This window comes from Rhipicephalus sanguineus, chromosome 6, assembly GCF_013339695.2.
Source record: "Rhipicephalus sanguineus isolate Rsan-2018 chromosome 6, BIME_Rsan_1.4, whole genome shotgun sequence".
Taxonomy (NCBI): domain Eukaryota; kingdom Metazoa; phylum Arthropoda; class Arachnida; order Ixodida; family Ixodidae; genus Rhipicephalus; species Rhipicephalus sanguineus.
The window spans coordinates 32,839,147-32,860,887 of record NC_051181.1 but is presented as its reverse complement, the minus strand read 5'-3'; the positions used below and the strand labels follow the sequence as shown (position 1 = coordinate 32,860,887).

The window sequence follows — 21,741 nt, the reverse complement described above, 5'->3', positions numbered from 1 at the left end:
ATCAGCTCTGCGCAGAAGCAGTCGCAAGCTGAGACACCTGTTTCCCAACAATATTCATTCTGCGGTAGTCTGGTTCTTTTTTTCTTGTTTTTTGTAATGTGTGTGTATATCTTCTTTCTATTTTTGATTAAAGCTTCTGTTACTAGAAGCGCGTCGTCCTGTCTCCTTCCTACCTGTCCGTTGTGGTTTTTTTCGCGCCTTTTAAAGATGAGTTTATAGATACTTTTTCAGCGTCCGAACTCCTCCTTTCGAGGCGGGCGCGATTTGCTGCTAGGGAGTGTGAGGGCGCTGCAGTCTAAATTTGTGCCAAGCAAACGGCAGCTCTCAGCTGGCTTCACTGCCGCCGCAGTTGTGTGCGTTACGCGTTGGTGTTCGGTAGCGCCTTTTTTTTTTCTGTGTGTGTGCCTCGTCGCTGTCTGTGCACGTGGCAATTAACAATAAGCTTACTCGTGCAAACTTTACCTAATATGTGACTCAGTTTTTGAACAGCAAGAACTTGCTTTAGAGACCTGAAATATTCAATGTTAATTCTAAAAAAGAGCCAAAAGAAGAGGGAGAAAATTCTTGAAATATAAAAACAAAACTTGCTAAGGGGTAAAAAAAGCGAAGTCAGCACGAAGTGAACCTCCCAAAGATCAGAATTAAATCGATGCACCTGCCAAGTGATACACCGAGGGATCAAACACGAGCACGATTGCACCGGTGACCCTTGCATTCAATTCTGTTATTCGAATCAACCACCAGAAACGACGCTTCAACCTAAGTTTTCCAGCACTTTCCTAGCGTTGAGTGCAGCGATGTAGTCGTGCTTACCTCAGTTTCATCTCGTACCTCCTCAGGAAATACTCGGCCACTGTACAAACGACTGTTACGCCATTCTCCAACTGCCACGGAAACCTGGAAAAAAAATTACAACACCGGCTTCACTGAACTCCGGTCGCCTCTTGTAATACATAGACAAGCCAAGAGCTCATGTCTTTGAAGCGTAATCAATGCGTGAAATGCACTCACGTCTGGCGATGGGCAGTCATGGGGGTGACGTCGCAGACGCGGTACTTGCGGGGCGTGCGGCCGTGGGTGACCTCAATCTTGAGGCCCTTGATCTCCTTGGTGAGCTCAAATCGCTGGGAGTCCGTGAGAGGGCGTTGACTGACGTTGTGCAGATGTAGCACCTCGCACATGAAGTCGATGACCGTCTGGGCCTTGTAGAAGGCCGTCGCCGACACATCGACGTTTAGCGTCGGCTTCCCCTTGGACAGCTCCACGCTCTGGTGGTATCCATGCCACGCCTCTCGTCCTTCGCCCAACGGTGCCGCGATGTAGCCTTCCGGAGAAAAGAAGGACCGGCCCACGGGCGTGTACCTAAACAGCGATACAGAGAACTCCTGTTGAGATTAGGTCCGTTAAGACGAATTCTCTCATATACAGAACAGCATAAGAACGTCTTAGTTTTTTTTTTTATAGACGAAGTTAAAAAAGTATCCGCTTAAGACGAACTGCCTTACAGGCACTATTATGTTAAAGGGACCGACAACTGGCCAGAACGGGTGATTAGATCCTGGTGGAAATGAAAAGGCCGTGAATTATAGTGACAGATTCCAGAACACTTTTCGCGATCTGAGTAGGATTTATATTTTTAAATCGCGTTTAAAAGTAACAAAAACCGGTATGTCGCGCAGCCTAGCGCGAGCGCCATGAACCAGACGTATGCAGTCTTAAGCACTTTGTTGTACGTAGTCTAATGCTTTTACACGCACCAGAACGGCGGCTGAAAATTTGAATATGTATGTTATTGTCAATTCCCGTTTGTTTCTAAGGTAAAAGAAGTAAAGCATGAGATGCGGCGCTGCTTTCGTGGCTTCCAGTGAAACGGAGGCTGCGACGCATGCGCGAGGCGTCCGGCGGCGTTTCCCGCGTAGCTCGACTCTCGTCTGCTCTCGTCGTATCGGAATTTTGGAGAGTAGCACGCGAGTTGGAGCTGCTGCTCGCAAAATGCCATCGACTTACTGTTCTGTGGAGGATTGCTACCACTTCATGAACAGCACTGCTGGTGTATCCTACCACTTGTTTGGTTTTCGAAGGCTTAGCTCGGATTGGCTTGACTAAAATGTGATAAAGCGACCTGTGTACGGCCAAAGTACTTCTATAAGAAGCCCCAGAAAAACGCTATAACTATTGTAAAATAATTTAACAGGCTAGAAAGCAGTAGTCGCGGTACCGCAGGCTTTGCAAACGTAACATTGCCTTTTCATACTTAGGGCATAACTTGTCACCACTGCTGGCGTATAATCGCTATCGCGCTCACATCTCACTATTTGTAGCATGTGATATTGAGACTGCATAATATCGAAAAACTCTGATTACAAATGCTTTACGGCGTTCTCCGCGTTACCACTCCGTGATTAGAAGCTCTGACCGCTAAGGTACCCATTGCACTCAAGAAAACGGGTACCACAAAAGTTGGTTGTCGGTCCCTTTAAGAACCTTCGCAGTGATCACCAACAATGGTGATTCTGCGAAGCGAGCATAGCAGTTTTGGCACGTGATTCAATTGAGAGGGAAAGCAAAAAAAAAAAGAATAAACAAAACGAAGCACTTCCTGGCGCAAGGACGTGAAGTCAATTGAGCCGCGGAAGACGGGAGCCAGATAATCGAAAAAGAAAGGTCCGCCGATAAAAGCGGCACTTTTGCCACCTAGGGAATTTTCAGCGCTAAGACGGAAATAAAGAAAACTTGATGGAAGATAAGACAGTGAACTGGGTGAACACTCAACAGATCTATTTCAGAAAAATACCACACAAGCGCTAAAAATGCCGCATGTGCATCATCACCAACTCGCGCAACAGCATTATAAACATTAGGGTGTAAAATTTTTAACATCCTTTCTTGGAACTTACGTAATATTGTTACGTAATATCTTTTCGTCCACTATACTTTCTTCACATTTATATCATAATTACTACAAATAATATCTCCTATACTTTCCTTGACATCATTGCCTGTTAGTTCTCATTAACTATGTAGGACTTGCCGCACGTCACGGGGATCTCATACAGAACTCCTGTGGAGCATTCAGCATACAGCTGTGCAGGGTTCTTACTACAGCCGTGCCTTCGTTTAGGTACAGGGGCAGAGCCGCGCCAGCTTGAAAAGCGCCTAAAAAACAAGGGGGACACCATATCTGCCTGCTACCTTCCTTAGGTTGTGGCTAACCTTACGTACACTCCAGGTCTTACGTAAAAAGTGGTCGTCCTCGTCCTTGCCTCACTCCTTGAACCTTTAACTTTCTGCAGGAGAGTTTCCGCCACTGGCGTCACCATCGAGTCAGGGAGCCCAGTAGTGATGCAGAACTATGCATACTGTCGATAGTTGAGTCACTATCGAACTATTGATGGCAAAAAAATGCTACCGATAGTGAACTCAATGGTATACCATCGATAGTATAAAATAAATAACGCGAGCTCATTGCAGCATAAACTTGCTTCCCCGCGCGCGTGGTACATAGGGAAGCCGGAGGAGCAGGCTGAAGGGCAAGAAAGTTGACATGATTTTGTTCACCAGAGTGCTTTGCTACACAGTCAAACTGTTCAGCTGTAGCAGAAAGGAAGCCGTTACATGTGGTTTAAACTGCGCGGCCTCAAATTTATATTGCATTTCGTGATTAAAAAGAAATATATATATATATATATATATATATATATATATATATATATATATATATATATATATATATATATATATATATATATATATATATATATATATATATAATCAAGAAGCCCTGTTAGACTGGTTACTTCTGAATATGATTTTCTTGATGGACATCTTCCGCCATTTTCACTGCGAAAGTAATTTATTTCTCTCGCAAGAAACTGGTCATAATTTAAGCGAAGCTGATAGTAGGAGATCTATTGCAAATACTTTGGCAATGTAGCCGGCCAGCAACAGCATCATTATTCACACCACTATCGATGGTATTGTCACGTGGCTGTTACGGTGAAGAATGCTGCAGCAAGCATGGAAAATACGGAGCTCTTTCTTTGGGCGAACCTGTGCCCAGAAAATCAAAACTCAAAATACAAGCGATATACGCTGCGCACTGAGAGCGGCGATAACAGTAGGCGGCCTTCAAGTAATCTGATCATCGGTGGAACGCGTCGGGTTTACGCATCAGTCATCGAACCTTCCAGCGTTATCGCTGGTGCTCGCGTAAGCTCGCCAATGAACTTGACTATTCGCGTCCGACGCGTTATCATAACAGAATAATCTCAAGCAAACGCGAAGCTTCTAAAGCATTGCGGCGCGGTCTTCGTTAAACGTTGCTGACAGTCTTTGTTGGTGAAACCCGAATACGTCGAAACAAAGCAATAAACACGCGTCGCAGTAATATCGCTAGCAATATTACCGATGGTACTACGGATTGCACTATCGATAGTTTGTGGATAGTAGCGCTATCGATAGTTTGTTTACACTATCGATAGTTTCAAAAGAACTATCGATGCTATCGATAGCCAATTTACCGATAGTTCTGCTTCACTAGAACCTAGCCGTCTTGAGACGGGAAATCTGACTGTCAAATGCATCCTGCATTTTGTAAACGCACGACTTCCTGAGGGCCGATTCTAAACAGGGCATAGCAACTCCCCTTTTAACAATCTTTAACTGGGATGAGGCATATGGCACAAAACCCTTCTGTGCCCGAGGAAAATACTGCCAGTAGGCATGACTATTAGCAAACGAAATAGTTAAGTCTAAAACACGCAGGAGATTCTCAAGTGGAACTTCGTGAGTAAACGAGAGCCCTTTGCCGGGTCGTCTGAAGATATCTAGAATGGCATCACAGGTAGTTAAAAGTTCCTTGCCCGTTAAAAACTACTGAAAAATCATCCATATATATTAAAAACTATAAAAATGTTTAAACACGCATTGCTTCGAAAGGCCTCCTCGAGCGCCTTGTCAATAGAACCTAAAGATAGATTACACAGTAGCGGTGCAATACACGACCCGATACAGATAATAATATCTGCGGTTTAGCGTACCAAAACCACTATACGAGTATGATTATGAGAGATGCCGTAGTGAAGGACTCCGGAAATTTTGACCACCTGGGGTTCTTTAACGTGCACCTAAATCCAAGTACACGAGCCTCAAACATTTTCGCGTCCATCGAAAATGCAGCAGCAGCCGCGGCCGGGATTCGATGCCGCGACCTTCGGGTCAGCAAACGAGCGCCAGACCCGATGCAGATGGCACGCTTCTGCAGAAAAAGCTGCTCGTAAAAGTTGATCAAAGTGCTATTGAAATAGGTTTCTAAAAGAGTTAAAAAATGTTCCACCGAGATACCAACTGCGTTCTGGAAAGCAATCAATCCATTTTCGTCAATGCACGTCCTTACCACCCTAAACACTATCTTAATCTAAACTTATCTTAATAGCACTTTTATCAGCTTTGACGAGCAGCTTTTCCGAGCAGTAATTCCGCCTCACCCACTAATTATTTTCGCCCAGAATTTCTCTATCTCAGTTATTGCATCCCACGCTGGACAAATCGGCGCACCTGTTCTGGCAGCGAAGATGAAGAAGAGGACGAAGAAGAAGAAGGGCACGAAGAGAGTGCGTGCCGATTCATGATGGTAGTTTTCTGTTCGCTGTGTACAGACTGACTACCGGCTTAAACAGCCGCGCTGTTAAACTATTTGGCCAAATGGGAAGCTGATGGAAATCAGCCAGTAAAAGAGGGCCCCTGCATTTCTACTGCAAATTGTGCAACGGTGATGACAAATGTGTGGGAAAACAGAAATGACCTCGCCAGCTGCGAGCACCAGAGAGGCGACACGGAAGTGGGCAACATTGACTGTCTCTGCAGCAATTTGCGCCATCCACTACAAGCCCTCTATGTGTAATCTCTCCGCAGAAATTTTCTAAAGATTGACTATAGCTAGGAATTATATTGACTAAAGCTAGAAATGAAAATGAAATGAAAATGATTGGCTAAAGTTAGAAATGAAATGATTGACTAAACCAGAAATTATACTAAAGCCAGAAAAGCAGCATTACAGAAGAAAATGAACCGCCAGAAGATTAAATTTCCATTTCTTTGAAGGTGAATTGCACTTGCCTTTCCATTCTTTTTTCTAGTTGACAGCATTGGGCAATGTCATAGTGTTGCTTTTATAACAATGCATTAAGGCGCCTTTTTTATATGTCGAACTCGTGAAATTGAGTGCCCGTTTAATTCCAGTAAATACGGTACTTGAGGTTTCCTGTGAATTCGATCAAAATAAAAGGGGTTTTGTTATTAAATCCCGTGGTAAGCGTACTTCATTTACTATTCTAAAAAACATGTTTGAGATGCAGGGGCGTAGCCAGAAATTTTTTTAGGGGTGGAGGGGGTGTTTCAATTATACTTTTATGTACGCTCGTGCGCGCGTTTCTTCTAAATGCGTCTATATTGTGGGCATTTATTATACACATCTTCTTCATGTGTACACTATCATCATCATAATGCATTTGGTTATGCATCCTCATTTTCGTCGTGTATCATCGTCATCAGTGTGGGTTGATCGTGCCTGTTCGCTGCCGGGTCTTCGGGCCAAATAAAAGTCTGCCCAACCAAGACCTCATACTTGGTGGAGGTTGCTTCTGGATCCCCCGTCCTCTACTCGTCCGCTCTACCTCCTGGAGCTTCGCTCAGGTCGCCGTTTGAGCCAGCTGTTCGGCAATATGTCACTGCACGAGCAGGTCGGTGCTGCTACTGTCCCCACTCTGGCACCGCAAGCCACGCCTTCTCACGTCGTAAACAGCCCCTAGCGCGAGCCTCACCTCTTCGCTGGTCTGCGCGGAGAAGATGTGGAGGACTGGCTGGACGATTTCGAGCGTGTCAGTTCTGCTAATCGGTGGGACGACACCTACAACCTAACTCACGTCTCCTTCTACCTTACGGGTGTGGCGAAGACGTGGTTCTTTAACCACCTGATGGACATCCCCGACTGGGCTACCTTCAAAGAACAGCTGCGCCAAGTCTTTGGCACACCGGCCGTTCGGTCAGCTCTCGCCAAGAAAACCCTCGAGGCTCGGAAACAACATCTCGGCGAGTCGTACACGTCCTACATCGGGGATGTTCTTGCGCTCTGCCGACGTGTCAATGCATCAATGTCAGAGTCGGACAGGGTACGCCACATTCTCAAGGGTATTGCAACTGTCGCATTCTATGCTCTTGCCATCAAGAATCCGGCTACCGTTGCTGAAGTTGTCACAACGTGTCAGCGCCTCGACGAACTCGAGTCTGTTCGCCTCCCACCGGACAGTGACGAAACACGTTCTACGGCGGGCGCAAACCTACGAGGCATGATAAGGGCACTGATACGTGAAGAATTGCGATCAATGGGATTCTCAGTGTCTACACTGTGTCCCAGTCAGCCTTCCGGCGCAGCCTTGCGTGATGTCATCAGGGGGGGAGGTAGCGTCCTTGACCCACTCGGTGCACATTCAACCCGCTGCCTCTAGCCTCCTACCAACATTCCCGCAAGTTGCTGCCACACCTTTAGGGAACGCCAACTCGACGTTGCAGCCATCAACATATGCATCGGTTGCTGCCGCGACCCCCGCGAGCTTCCCGTCACCGCCGCTTGAGCCCTCGTCTGCCCATTTGACTGAACTATCACCCGGGGCCCCAAACCCTCCCTACTACCCGCCTTGGCAATCATCTAGCCCTACGTGCTATTATTGCGGCTATCGCGGCCACATCTCACGCTTTTGCTGCAAGCGCCAGCAAGACGAGCGTCGAAGATACATGTGCGAGCGTGACTTCCCGGAGGAGCCTTTTACCAAGGCCGCGTCGTCACCTCCCCGTCGGTGTCTATCTCCGCCCGCATCGAGTGAAGTGCGCAATAGTTATCGGTCAACCAGACGCCGTTCACCTTCGCCTTTCCGTCGCTCCTCGTCTCCGCTTCGGCCTGCATGCCTCCCTCACCACTGACCACCGTCCGGAAAACTAAGCGATGCAGTTTTTGGAGGAAAAACTGCATTCACATACAGGACTAAATTCCTCCAGCACGCCCTTGCAATATGATTTCTGTAATAGTTGAAGCAGTGCGCGTCGATGCCTTGGTGGACACTGGTGCTACGTTTTCTGTTCTTCGTGCTGATTTGTGTGCCCGTCTCAGGAAAGTGATGACGCCTTACGATGGACCTACACTGGTTGCAGCCCAGGGGAACACAATTCGCCCTTCCGCTCTGTGTACTGACCGCGTGCTAATCGATGACATTCTTCACCACATACTGTGCTGTACCCGTGCTCTCACCAACTCATTTTAGGATGGGATTTTCTGTCGTCTGCTTCCGCGGCTATTTGTTGTGGCCAACGTATCGTCCACCTTACCGGCACAGACTAAAGCCCCTATACCTTCGGAAAAGTACAGCTTTCTCTTGATCTACGCCGCTTCCTCCTCTCCGCGCCTCTGATAGGGCGGCTGCGGTCACGTGGTAACGCGCGCCCTCTTTCTCGGTATTTTGTTTCCTTCGCCTCTCAGCGCCATGTTGAACGCTCCAACGTGCCATGTGCTGTGTGTTTGCCCCATGTGACGTGCGCGAAGTGTGGAGTGCACGTGTGCGTCTCGCTCGTTTCGTCGCGATGGCGGGTTGCTGTGCGTTTGGCTGCCATAACCGTGACACCCAAGGGAAAATGTTTTCTGCCATTCCTCGCGGAAGAGATATTGCAGGTCGGCGCAAAGTCTGGCTCCACACAATAGGTCGAGCAAACTTCGAGCCAAGATCGGCGCGGCTTTGCGGGGTATGTGCCCGTGCGTTTTAACTCTTGACAGGCGTCTTGCTTTGCCGTGTGACATATGTGGCCTATTACTTACTTAATGTCACGCGAAATTTTGTGTAATTTGTCATGCACCAAGACAGTCACTTGCTCGAGCAAGTGACTGTCTTGAACACCAGATGGTAGAAATTTCCAGAGCCCTCAACTACAGCATGCCTCACAATCATACCGCGGTTTTGGCACGTAATACCTCACGTATCATTAAGTCTGAAAGAACGAGTGTCGTGCACTGCAACACTAGGTTGTGTTCCACACATTCTACTAACCTTTCACTGTGATGTGTGGATGGAGGACGAAGACAGAGCGAGCGTCGGAATGAAAGTGCGATAGCAATAAAAAGGGACCTAGCGCGCACAATTTATCGAAAGCCGTGCATTTACGTGCAGCTCCTCCATCATATTGTCTACTTTGGCGAACCACTTCTGGGTGACAGTCAGACCTTTCTGCAAATTCGGAACATGAGCGGGGCTTTAGTTCAGCGGACCGCTGCTCGTCAGCCGGCGTTTCGTCATGAATTATCGCGTCACACATCTAGCGCATAACTTTCAATACGCTACAAATGGCATATATCACCTGCGCGGTACTTTTGCAAAATATCTTGCATTGCATAAACGTACGGCAATAAAAACATGTTTCAGAAAGGTATGCTCGTTGAGTGGGATCTTTAATCGAGCTGCAGCCGCTGAAGATGTCCATTTGAAATTCGACACTTCAATAGAATGAGTGGGTTAATGTCGTTGGTTTTAGCATACTCGTTTTAAATCTTCGCTTATTGGTTTAATAACTTCATTTATTGTCAGTTAACATACAAGCGTCATGCATACGGCAATGGGTGCAAGCTGCTCCGCTCAGGCCAAATGTCCCAGAACGGCGTACTGCGAGCACAAGTCATTGGGCAAAGGAGATAATAACGATACATGTGGTTTTACGAGCAAGAACCACGCTATGATTACGAGGCACACCGTATAGCGTAGGGCTCCGGAAATTTTTACCATCTGGCGTTCTTTAACGTGCACTGACATGGCACAGTACGCGGGGCCTCTAGCATTTCACCTCTACCGAATTCCCACCGCCGCGGCCGGGATCGAACACGCGACCTTCGGATCAGCAGGCGAGCGCCGAAACCGCTACATCACCGCGGCGGGCGGGCCGAGGAGAAGTAACATATGTGAAATGTCATGAAGTTTTGATCGAGCACCTTCATGGGAATTGCAGGCATTGCTGCAGTTATATATGATGGAGATAGTTTATACGCACGGGAACTATTCCTTCCCAAACGGCGTGGCTTGACATCACAGCTGTCATGTCAATATTTCTTACCGATGCAATAAATAGCGCGTCGTGTTTACAGAATTTTATGTCAACCTTTTTTAAGTAAACCCAATTACCGATATCCGCGCCAGACACAGGGAAACGCTACGGTCCGAAAAGAACCGTAAAAACGACGTGCAATTTGCTACAAATTGTACATGGCTTTCAGCAGCTCTTCTGGCGCGCTATAAGGGAATTAGATGGTGCGCACACCCGCACCAACTGAGAAAACGAACGCAGAAATAAAGAGAATCATTACACACAGCCGTATGCGAGACATGGCACGCGGCCACGACAGGACTAGAAAGGCTGTGGCTAAAGTGGCAGCGCCAGCGCGCAACCGGCCTGAAAGCTTCACGCGTCCGCGTGGCGCGTTCGAGGGGGCGCCGCCGTCGCACGCGAAAGACGCGCAGGAGAGGAGGCGGCGGAGGGGAGAGCAGATGGCGGTACCTTTACGAAGTATAGGGGGGTGATTGCACGTAAGATCGAACAATCGATGGCTGGTCGACCTCTCAAATTTATTTCAAAATTTTATATATTATTGCCTGATGAGTGGAAAGAAGAGATCCGCAATTTGTTTTGCCGCCAAAAATTTTTTCGAAGCACAGGAAATCAGAAGGGTTGCTGATCGGGCGAGTTGGTCATCCGTGAACGTAGCGTGTATTAGCGCGGCACATAAAAGAAAGGGACAGGACACAGACGTAGAGATAGGTAGGCGCTAAACTTCCAACTGTTTATTAGCTCGTCATCGATTTCCTTCTCGGAAAAGGAGATGACGTTCCTTGGTTTGAGAACACGTGCAAGATGAGTTGTGCTTTCTCGCGGATGTATAAACTGGGTGTGATTGGCATGAAATAAACAGTTGGAAGTTTAGCGCCTTCCTATCTCTACGTCTGTGTCCTGTCCCTTTCTTTTATGTGCCGCGCTAATACACGCTACGTACAGGAAATCAATAATGACGAAGAGGTGGAGTGGAGCGCTCATCCGCTCTGCTTTTTTGGCCAACTTTCGTTATGAATTGCACAAAATATATTAAAGTTAGGTAGCTGAGATTTCTTTAACTAAATATATGCATGTTTTTGCTTCTGCTCAGGTATTTTTAGTTTTGTTGTGTAGTGTAGATGTTTTTATAAAAGACCTCAAATTTGGCCCAGGAAACGTTATTTTCTTTACTTTGAAGGCCTTTATCTCGAAAACTCCTTGTAGCAGAGCGACAAAAATTGCGCATTACGTTCTTCGTATGGTTATCTACCACACTGCCAAATCTTATATTTATATAACTTTTCAGTAAAGAGATATGATCGGGCTAAGTTAAAGAAAACACCGGACAATGAAAACTTCTGACGACAATTAAAAAAAACCCCATTTTTTATATTTTTTAAACTTTGTCCACTTATTCTCCTCCACATCAGCTTTCATAATCATTGAAAACATGCTGCATAATGTCGTTGCACTATTAGTTACGACCCCTCCAATGAGACCCTTAGGCAAGGATTGGCAATTCCGACTTCTTGCCTAGAAAGTGTATAAAATGCAGGCAGGATTGAATTGCTTTTTATTAAAAGGCCAGCAGGTACCGAAAAAGGTGTCGCCGGCACTGAAGACGTTAATTTTGAAATTATTTCGTCACTGCAGCGGCCACGAGCGCGGGGCTACCGAGCAGGCGCGTGCACCCGACATGCTCGTTGTAAGAGACGGCGCAGTGAGAGCTCGTTTTCGCGTCCTCTGACCGATTGAGTTCGAAACAGCAACGCCTCTCCGGTGACTTGAACGCAAGTGCACTAGAGCTTCGCTATTCTATCCGCCCTCTGTTCGCATCGCAGCTAGGCACCGATAACAAGGCGGAGATGGAAGCAAGATGAGAACTCTATACACCTTTTCACAGGAGCACCCTCGCACCCATGCTCGCACCAGTGCGCTGCAGGGGTCGAGAGTATGTTTTCAGTGTTGCCATCGCGCTTTGGGCTGCGCATGTTGTATCTGTACGCTTGGTACGTTTGGATGTTGTGTGTGAATTAGGCCCTTCTTTGCTATAAAAAGCGATTGTCATGGCCGGAAATGGTGCGTATTCAAAGAACCGATCGTCTGGCCATCACTGTGTCGTGCACGGGTGCACGAACAATCAGCGGAAAAGGAACATTTTAGGCGTGATTGTGTGCCCGCAGCACAGCACGCCGCGCGAGGATTGCAAGCGTGACATGTTCTCGCTGTATCACTTTCCGTCGTCGCCGGAATTGCAGGAGAAATGGGTGGCGTCGGTAAATCGGAAAAAACTTCCGTGCTTTGGGCTGCACCAGTGCTGTGTGTGTGTTGCTTCGGTACGCGTTTGTGTGACTGTGTTATGCGCCTGTGTCCGATACGAAGTGACTACCATGGCAGAAAATTTACTGCATTCGCATAGCAAGTCATCTGGTCATCACTGTGTCGTGTACGGGTGAACGAACAAGCAGCGGAAGAGAAATATTTAAGGTGCAATCGTGTGTCCGCAGCGCATGTACGCCACGCGATGAGTGCAAGCGTGGCATGTTCGCGCTGCATCGTTTTCCTTCGTCGCCTGAATTGCGGCAGCAGTGGGTGGCTTCACTAAATAGTAAGAATTAACTTGCGCGTGTCGCCCTGGTCACGCCTCTGTTCCCGGTGTTTCGTTGGCGGCAAGAAAAAAGACGAGAACAACGTTCCCAAGCAGCATCCTAGATAGGAAAGAAAGGTACGCAAGCCACTGATGACTCACCTACTAACTCGTGAGAATGTTGCGGATTCACACTTCATATCGTCCATAACACAGCGGCCGACACGGCTGCAAACTCCGCCTTGCCTGGTTACGCATGTGCAGCCTGCGCGCGCCGTACTTCAGCGGACGGCCTCGCGGAAACCCACGCGCGATGGGGCCTACTGTCCATGGCTTGCGACGATGTCACATTCCCCTTCACCAGCACGACTTTTTCCTTCACACTGTGCGCCAGCGACTGACCTACACAGTCAAACTGCACGTAGCTGCGCGACTCCAGTGCCTCGTAGTTGCACACCTGGCGAAGAACCCACGCATTCGCCTCAACGAGATATAAACAATGTTCGCTCGCGGTATTTCTGGCCACTCACAGGTCTCCTCGGCCTAGTCTTCGACGTCGTTGGGGTGAATGTAGGTCAACTGTATCTGTGGAGAAGGATTGTGCGGTGTTTACAGTTTACAGCTGGCAAACTTTCGCGCCGCGAACGAGTATGCGCGGAGGTTGAAACTGATGGATAATCCGTAGACATTTAGTACGCCAATAATGGAAAGCGGTAGACAGCTGCAAGAACGCTCTAGTTACCGATTATTAACACTTCACGCCGTGATCGACCTGGTACTACGCTGGCTGCTACTGGTACCGACGACGAAGCACTGCAGTTCGCTGACGCGGAGCTAATTCTTGCGTCGCACGGGCGAATGCGCGCCGCTGAACGGTTCAGACAGCGACAAATAAGTCAATGGCAGCGACGATACCAAACAAAACAGCTTAAAGAAACGAAAAGTCAGCAAACACAGGCTTTAGCAGGGACCTCACACCAACAGATAGCGCGCCGGTTCGAGTACGCGCAGCCCAAGATGGCGATTTCGCCAATCTTGCACGTTAGACGGCGCGCATTTCAATATGGCGCCTCCCTGGCGTGAGAATTTGAAAAGGTGTATAAGGGAGCTATGAGCGCTCGCTTCACGCACGCTGCTGCCAGAGAAACTGCGCTGCGCCAGTTGCGATCAGTGGAAAGCATTAACGTGGCGCTCCAGTGGCAAAGCAAAATACGGAATGTCAAAGGAAAGAAAAGCAAAACTATCGGTAACCGGATGCGCTTGCCTATCTTAGATGTCGGCAGCAGACGGCCTGAACTAGCCGCGCGTTCAGAGCGCTGTTCACACTTCATTCGGCGCGGATGGTTCTTGTGCTTTGCTCTTACTCTACTCCTCCTGTGCGTCTCATGGCGAGAAAGTATAGCTCGGAATGAGTGTATTGTGGAGACTACCTTTCGAAGCACAAGAAGCTTAAAGGAGTACTGACACCAATTTTTAAAAATTTCGGTTGTTGCTCTAAATAAAAATACTGGTGTCGAGAAACCTAAAACGACTATTGTGGTGCCTGGGAATGCATCGTATATATTTTAATTAGCGCTACCTTAAAAAGACACTTTCGGTTTAGATATCAAGGGGGTGGCTTCTCAGTGTCGTTTCATAGCAGCGTGACGTCACGGAGATACAGAAACTCGCGACGTACTAGCAACAAATTCGTCATCTGCTCGTGGTGCACATAAACAATGATGAGTGAATTGTCGTCCTGTGACCCTGACAGTGATTTCTGCGATTTAGGCTGCATGCAGGACACAGAACTCGCATACTCGGGGGAACTGTCTTGACTCGTCGGGATAATGTCCTTGCAGTGGAGCTGGCTTGCAGATGCTCAGCGACGAAAACTTCAAAGTAGAGTTAAAATATTTTATACGTGTTCTCCCACTCCAGCGTGTGGACAGCGTTGACACTGCACACCAACGAAGCAAAAAATGTCCCTTTTGCGATGTCTCAAAATCGTGTCAGTACTCCTTTAATTATTGCAAAGAAGCCAAAATTTCGCAGAGTTACCGACCTAGGCATATACGCTTTGAAGAAACGTTTAACGCCCGAAAGATCAGTGACTGCCAGTGAGACGCACTACTTGTGCTACGCGTGCTTTTGCTACCACTGCAATGAAAAATCTTCACGGAACGCACAGTTTAACGATGACATTCTTATGCCCCCTGAAAAAGAAATCGATGTCGTTAACCACATCACTGCGACTACCGGTGTACGTGCGTTCAAGTCACCCCAGAGGTATTGCTGTTTCGAACTCAATCGGTCTGAGGACGCGAAAACGAGCTCTCACTGCGCCGTCTCTTATCACGCGCGCCTGCTCGGGAGCCCCGCGCTCGTGGCTGCTGCATTGACGACATAATTTCAAAATTAACGTCTTCAATGCCGGCGACACCTTTTTCGGTACCTGCTGGCCTTTTAATAAAAAGCAATTCAATCCTGCCTGCATTTTATACACTTGCTGGGCAAGAAGTCGGAATTGCCAATCCTTGCCTAAGGGTCTCATTGGAGGGGTCGTAACTATTAGTGCAACGACATTATGCAACATGATTTCAATGATTATGAAAGCTGATGTGGAGGAGAATAAGTGGACAAAGTTTAAGAAATATAAAAAATGGGGTTTTTTTTAATTGTCGTCAGAAGTTTTCATTGTCCGGTGTTTTCTTTAACTTAGCCCGATCATATCTCTTTACTGAAAAGTTATATAAATATAAGATTTGGCAGTGTGGTAGATAACCATAAGAAGAACGTAATGCGCAATTTTTGTCGCTCTGCTACAAGGATTTTTCGAGATAAAGACCTTCAAAGTAAAGAAAATAACGTTTCCTGGGCCAATTTTGAGGTTTTTTATAAAAACATCTACACTACACAACAAAACTAAAAATAGCTGAGCAGAAGCAAAAACATGCATATATTTGGTTAAAGAAATTTCAGCTACCTAACTTTAATATATTTTGTGCAATTCATAACGAAAGTTGGCCAAAACAGCAGAGTGGATGAGCGCTCCACTCCACCTCTTCGTCATTATTGATTTCCTGTGATTCGAAAAAATTTTTGGCGGCAAAACAAATTGCGGATCTCTTCTTTCCACTCATCAGGCAATAATATATAAAATTTTGAAATAAATTTGAGAGGTCGAGCAGCCATCGATTGTTCGATCTTACGTGGAATCACCCAGGGGCTTTAGCACAGACTACTCGCTCGGCGACCACATCTACAAGCCACTTCGCCTCGTCGCTGCTACAGATACCGAGCTGCCACAACGTGAACAGCGAATTGTAACGGTTGTGTCTAACGACGTCGACTCTGGTGACGTATTGGTCACGCCGTCACCCCGTTGCCTTAGTAAAGGCATAGCTCTTGCATCGGGTGTCGTCCGCTTCCACAATCGTTGAGCTCTCGTCGCCGCCACGAACGCAACATCGGAAAACATTTTACTTCCGCGGGGCACCACGGTAGCATGCGTTGCCGATCCTGAGGAAGAAGTACTCTATCGTACTTCTTCCTCCGCCCTTACAGTAGTCATCAGCAGTGACTTGACAGATTCGCAGGAGCAGCAGCTGCTTGCTTTGTTGAACAAGCACGCAACCTCTTTCGATGCCTATTCGTCCACCTTGGGCCAAACTACCGCTGCAGCACATCGCATTCAGACTGACGGAACATCCATTGTGCACCGCCGCCCGTACCGCGTGTCTCTAGCCGAGCGAAAAATCATCGAAGAAAACGTAGCCGACATGCTGCAACGGGACATAATCCGCCCCTCAGCCAGCCCTTGGTCGTTTCCCGTTGTTCTGGTGCGGAAGAAGGATGGTTCTGTACGCTTTTGCGTAGATTACCGGGCGCTCAATAAGATCACTAGGAAGGACGTGTACCCTATGCCGCGCATTGACGACGCTTTTGATTCCTTACAAGCTGCGGAATACTTTTAGAGCCTCGACTTGCGTTCCGGCTACTGGCAAATCCCCATGCACGAAGATGACAAAGAAAAAAATCCGGCAGATCCCACGCACTGGGGGAATCGATGTAATGCGAAGCAGCCAGCAAAGAGCAGCATACATCGCTTTGTTTATTTTGAAGCCGAATGAAATCATTCATGCCATGGCATCTAGTTCACCCTGTATCGCATGTTTGCCATGCACGCGTGCATGCACAACGTGGTATATACCATGCCAATGAAACGTATATTCTGGTACATACACTGCATGACCGGTGATTTATGTTCATCACGCACTCCTGTCATGCAATACCAATTTTGGTATATATCCAGTCATCGAAACGGCCGGAAGCGCACCATAACAATGTCATGTAAGTCATACCGTACAAGACATGCATAACACAATTCGCATGTTAGGACCTGTCATTTATGTTCGTCATACAGTCACATCGCACAATACCAATTTTGGTGTATATCAAACGAGCTAAATGGCCGCTAGTCCACCATGCGCGTGGCATGTAAATCATGACATACACGACATGCATGTCATGGTGTTCATGTTACCACCTGTCATTTACGTTCGGCACACATTCGCGTCACGCAATGCCAATTTTGGTGTATATCAAGCTAGTGAAACGTCCGTGAATGCACCATGAGCGTGGCATGTAAATCATGACATGCATGTGATGGTTTTCATGTTACCACCTGCGATTCATGTTCTTGATACAGTCACATCGCGCAATACCAATTTTGGTGCATATCAATCTAGCGAAACGACCGCGAGCGCACCATGAGCATGCCATGTAAATCATGTCGTACATGACACGTATGTCATGATTTTCATGTTACCACCTCTAATTTACGTTCGTCATACAGTCGCGTCGTGCAATACCAATTTTGGTGTATGTTGAGCCCGCGAAACGGCCGCGAATGCACCATGAGCGTGGCATGTAAATCATGACATACACGACATGCATGTCATGGTTTTCATGTTACCACCTGTTATTCATGTTCTTCATACAGTCACACCGCGCAATACCAATTTTGGTGTATATCAAGCCAGCGAAACGGCCGCGAATGCACCATGAGCGTGGCATGTAAATCATGACATGCATATCATGGTTTTCATGTTACCACATGTTATTCATGTTCTTGATACAGTCACATCGCGCAATACTAATTTTGGTGTATATCAAGCCAGCGAAACGGCCGCGAATGCACCATGAGCGTGGCATGTAAATCATGACATGCATATCATGGTTTTCATGTTACCACATGTTATTCATGTTCTTGATACAGTCACATCGCGCAATACTAATTTTGGTGTATATCAACCTAGCGAAACGGCCGCGAGTGCGTCATGAGCGTGGCATGTAAATCATGACATACATGACGTGCATGTCATGGTTTTCATGTCACCACCTGTTATTCATGTTCTTCGTACAGTCACATCGCGCATTACCAATTTTGGTGTATATCAAGCCAGCGAAACGGCCGCGAATGCACCATGAGCGTGGCATGTAAATCATGACATATATGACATGCATGTCATGGTTTTCATGTTACCACCTGTTATTCATGTTCTTCATACAGTCACATCGCGCAATAACAATTTTGGTGTATATCAACCTAGCGAAACGGCCGCGAGTGCGTCATGAGCGTGGCATGTAAATCATGACGTGCATGACACGCGTGTCATGATTTTCATGTTACCACGTGTCAGTTATGTTTGTCATGTAGAAATGTCTCGTCATACCAGTTTTCGTATATATCTATTCATTTAAACGGCCGCGAGCGCCCCGAGACCATGTCATGTAAATCATGCCGCACATGACATGCGTGTCATGATTTGCACGTTAGGACCTGTCATTATGTTCGCCATGAACTCTTGTCACGTCATACCAGTTTTGGTATATATGAAATTAACGGAATGGCCGCAAGAGCCCCAAGGCCGTGGGATGTAAATCATGCTGTTCATGACATGCATGTCATGATTTTCATGTTATGACCTGTCATTTGTGTTTGTAATACGCTCATGTTATTCCATACCAATTTTGGTATACATCCGATTAACGAAACGGCCAGGAGAGCACAAAGTCGTAGGCGGCTAGATAGATAGATAGATAGATAGATAGATAGATAGATAGATAGATAGATAGATAGATAGATAGATAGATAGATAGATAGATAGATAGATAGATAGATAGATAGATAGATAGATAGATAGATAGATAGATAGATAGATACGCTCATACTCGCAGAAGTTCGCTAAGAAATGCTTCACATTTAAAACAGCGTTTGCCACCCCGGACGGCCTATATGCGTTCAACGTGATGCCTTTCGGGCTATGCAACGCACCCGCGACTTTTGAGCGTATGGTTGACACCGTGCTGCGTGGCCTGAAATGGAAGACTTGCCTGTGCTACCTAGATGACATTGCTGTCCTTTCATCAACGTTTCCTCAACACCTGCAACACTTGGATGAAGTCCTGACGTGCCTCGCGGATGCTGGTCTTCAAATTAACACCAAGAAATTCCATTTCGCTAGCAAATCCATCAAATTCCTCGGTCATGTCGTGAGCAAGGACTGAATGCGCCCTGACCCCGACAAAACCGCTGCGGTGCTTCGCTTTCCTCGCCCTGAGAAGCCTAAAGACTTACGAAGTTTCCTTGGCCTCACGTCTTATTTTCGTCGATTTATACGAAAATTTGCCTCCATAGCTGCACCACTAGACAAGCTACTTGTCTCCGGTATGCCCTTTGAGTGGTCTCAGGAATGTGAATCGGCTTTTGACATGTTGAAGGGTGCCCTCACGACCGACCCTGTTCTTTCCCATTTTGACGAGGCCGCTCCGACTGTCCTGCACACAGACGCTAGCGGCCGCGGTTTAGGCGCCGTTCTTCTGCAACGCGACAACTCTTCGCGAGAGCGAGTTGTTGCATACGCCAGCCGCGTACTCTCTGCAGCCGAGAGGAACTACATGATCACCGAGCAGGAATGTCTGGCCGTCATCTGGTCGGTGCAGAAGTTTCGTCCCTATCTGCACGGCCGTCATTTTACCATTGTTACGGACCACCACGCGTTATGCTGGCTTTCCACACTCAAGAACTTATCGCGACGCCTCGGTCGCTGGATTCTTCGTCTTCAGGAGTACGAGTTCCATATCATCTACAAGTGTGGCAAAAAACATCCAAGACGCCGACGCTCTTTCTCGCTACCCGCTACCTACGGCCCCGCTCTGCGCTTACGCAACCGCTTCGCATAACAAAAACTGCGAGCCCCCTTTTACATCGGTTCCCTCTCTGGCCTCTATAGACCACCTGCCTCCGGACAACGACCAAGAATTTGCCTCTCGCCAGCTGGCTGACCAGTACTGTCGACGGATCATGGGCCATCTCTCTGGAACTTCCTGTCCACTTAACGCGCGGCTACGTCGCCAACTCTCGCAATTTAACCTCGACAACTCCCCCGAATTTACCATCCTGACGGTCAGCGCAGGGTCGCTGTTCTACCTCGCTCTCTCCGCTCTCACATCCTTACAGCCTTCCGTGATGATCCGACTGTAGGTCATCTCGGTTTTCATAAAACCTACGGCCGCCTTAGAAGTCGTTTTTATTGGCCTGGCATTACTACTAGCGTAGCCAGGTGCGTCCGGTCCTGCACTATCTGTCAAAGTCGAAAACTCCCAACATCTTCTCTTGCCGGTAAACTACAGCCTCGTCCGTGTTCGGCGACACCAATTGAAGTTGTAGGTGTCGAGCTTTTTGCCCCCCTTCCAGTCATTGCCGCCGGCAAACGATAGATCGTGACAGCTGTGGACCAATTGACCCGCTACGCTGAGACATCTTCTGTGACTACTGGTTCTGCTTCTGAAATTGCCGATTTCGTTCTCCAAGCCATTATACTGCGCCATGGCGCTCCACGTGTTCTGATCAGTGACCGTGGAAAGGCATTCCTCTCTCAACTAGTGAACGAACTTCTCCGAGCCTCCGGCATCACTCACAAGACCGCTTCTAATTACCATCCTCATACTAACGGCCTGACCGAGCGATTTCATTAAACACTTGCCGACATGATCACCGCCTGTAATCAACCAGACTACAAAAACTGGGACGCGATATTACCATTCGTCACTTTCGCCTATAACACGGCCATTCAGCGGACAACCGGCTATTCACCGTTTTACCTGGTTTACGGACGTTCCCCTACTTCCCTTCTGGACGTTTCTTTCTTTACCTCCAACGTAAATCCGTCGCCATCCTCTTCCGAGGAATACGTTTCACGATTCGCCCAATGCTGCCAGTGTGCTCGCCTGAATACCGAAACCAGACAGCAAGACAGGAAGATTGTTTATGATGAAGCGCATCGTGCTGTCTCTTTACGACTCGGTGACGAGGTACTGCTCTTGACGCCTCTTCGCACACCTGTTTTGTGTGAGAAGTTTCAGCCACGGCTTATCGGGCCGTACATAGTTCTGGAACAGACTTCACCTGTGAATTATCGCGTGACGCCCCTTGTAACCCCAGCAGACCGCCGTTACCGTACTACCGAGGTTGTCCCCGTCTCCCGCATCAAGCCCTTCATGCGACGTTCCTCGTCTTCTTGACCTGCAGCGGCCAGGCTGGCCGCTTTCACGTCGGGGGAATTAGTGTGGGCATTTATTATACACATCTTCTTCATGTGTACACTATCATCATCATAATGCATTTGGTTATGCATCCTCATCTTCGTCGTGTATCATCATTATGTTTGGGTTGATCGTGCCTGTTCGCTGCCGGGTCTTCGGGCCAAATAAACATCTGCCCAACCAAGAACTCATAATATATACGCATGCAAAATTGAAGTGTTGAGATGCGCTTGAAATATTAACAGGTCTTTTTTGAGAGCGCTTCTCATAAGCGTAACTCATAATAAGACGAACAAATTTCCACTGTCACTTCGAGTTCATCTACTCCGCAGTTAAACCTAGTTAAAATGTACCAATGGTTAAAACGATTCTCCATAGAAACTAAAGTGTTTCCTTACTGCTTAAGCGTGCTATTTAAATACTAAACTGTTGTGACAAAGAGAGAC

At 47.4% G+C, this 21,741-nt stretch overlaps 1 protein-coding gene across 1 annotated transcript in view; it reads right to left on the bottom strand.

Annotated features, from left to right (window-relative positions):
* The window catches only part of LOC119397173 (protein argonaute-2-like), a 62,216-nt gene that overhangs the window by 39,759 nt on the left and 716 nt on the right, over nt 1-21,741 (bottom strand). The window contains exons 3-4 of the mRNA XM_037664612.2: nt 1,012-1,362; nt 814-897 (exon numbers count right to left, since the gene is read on the bottom strand). Coding sequence (XP_037520540.1) covers nt 814-897; nt 1,012-1,362 — 435 coding nt within the window. The remainder of the gene's footprint in view (nt 1-813; nt 898-1,011; nt 1,363-21,741) is intronic.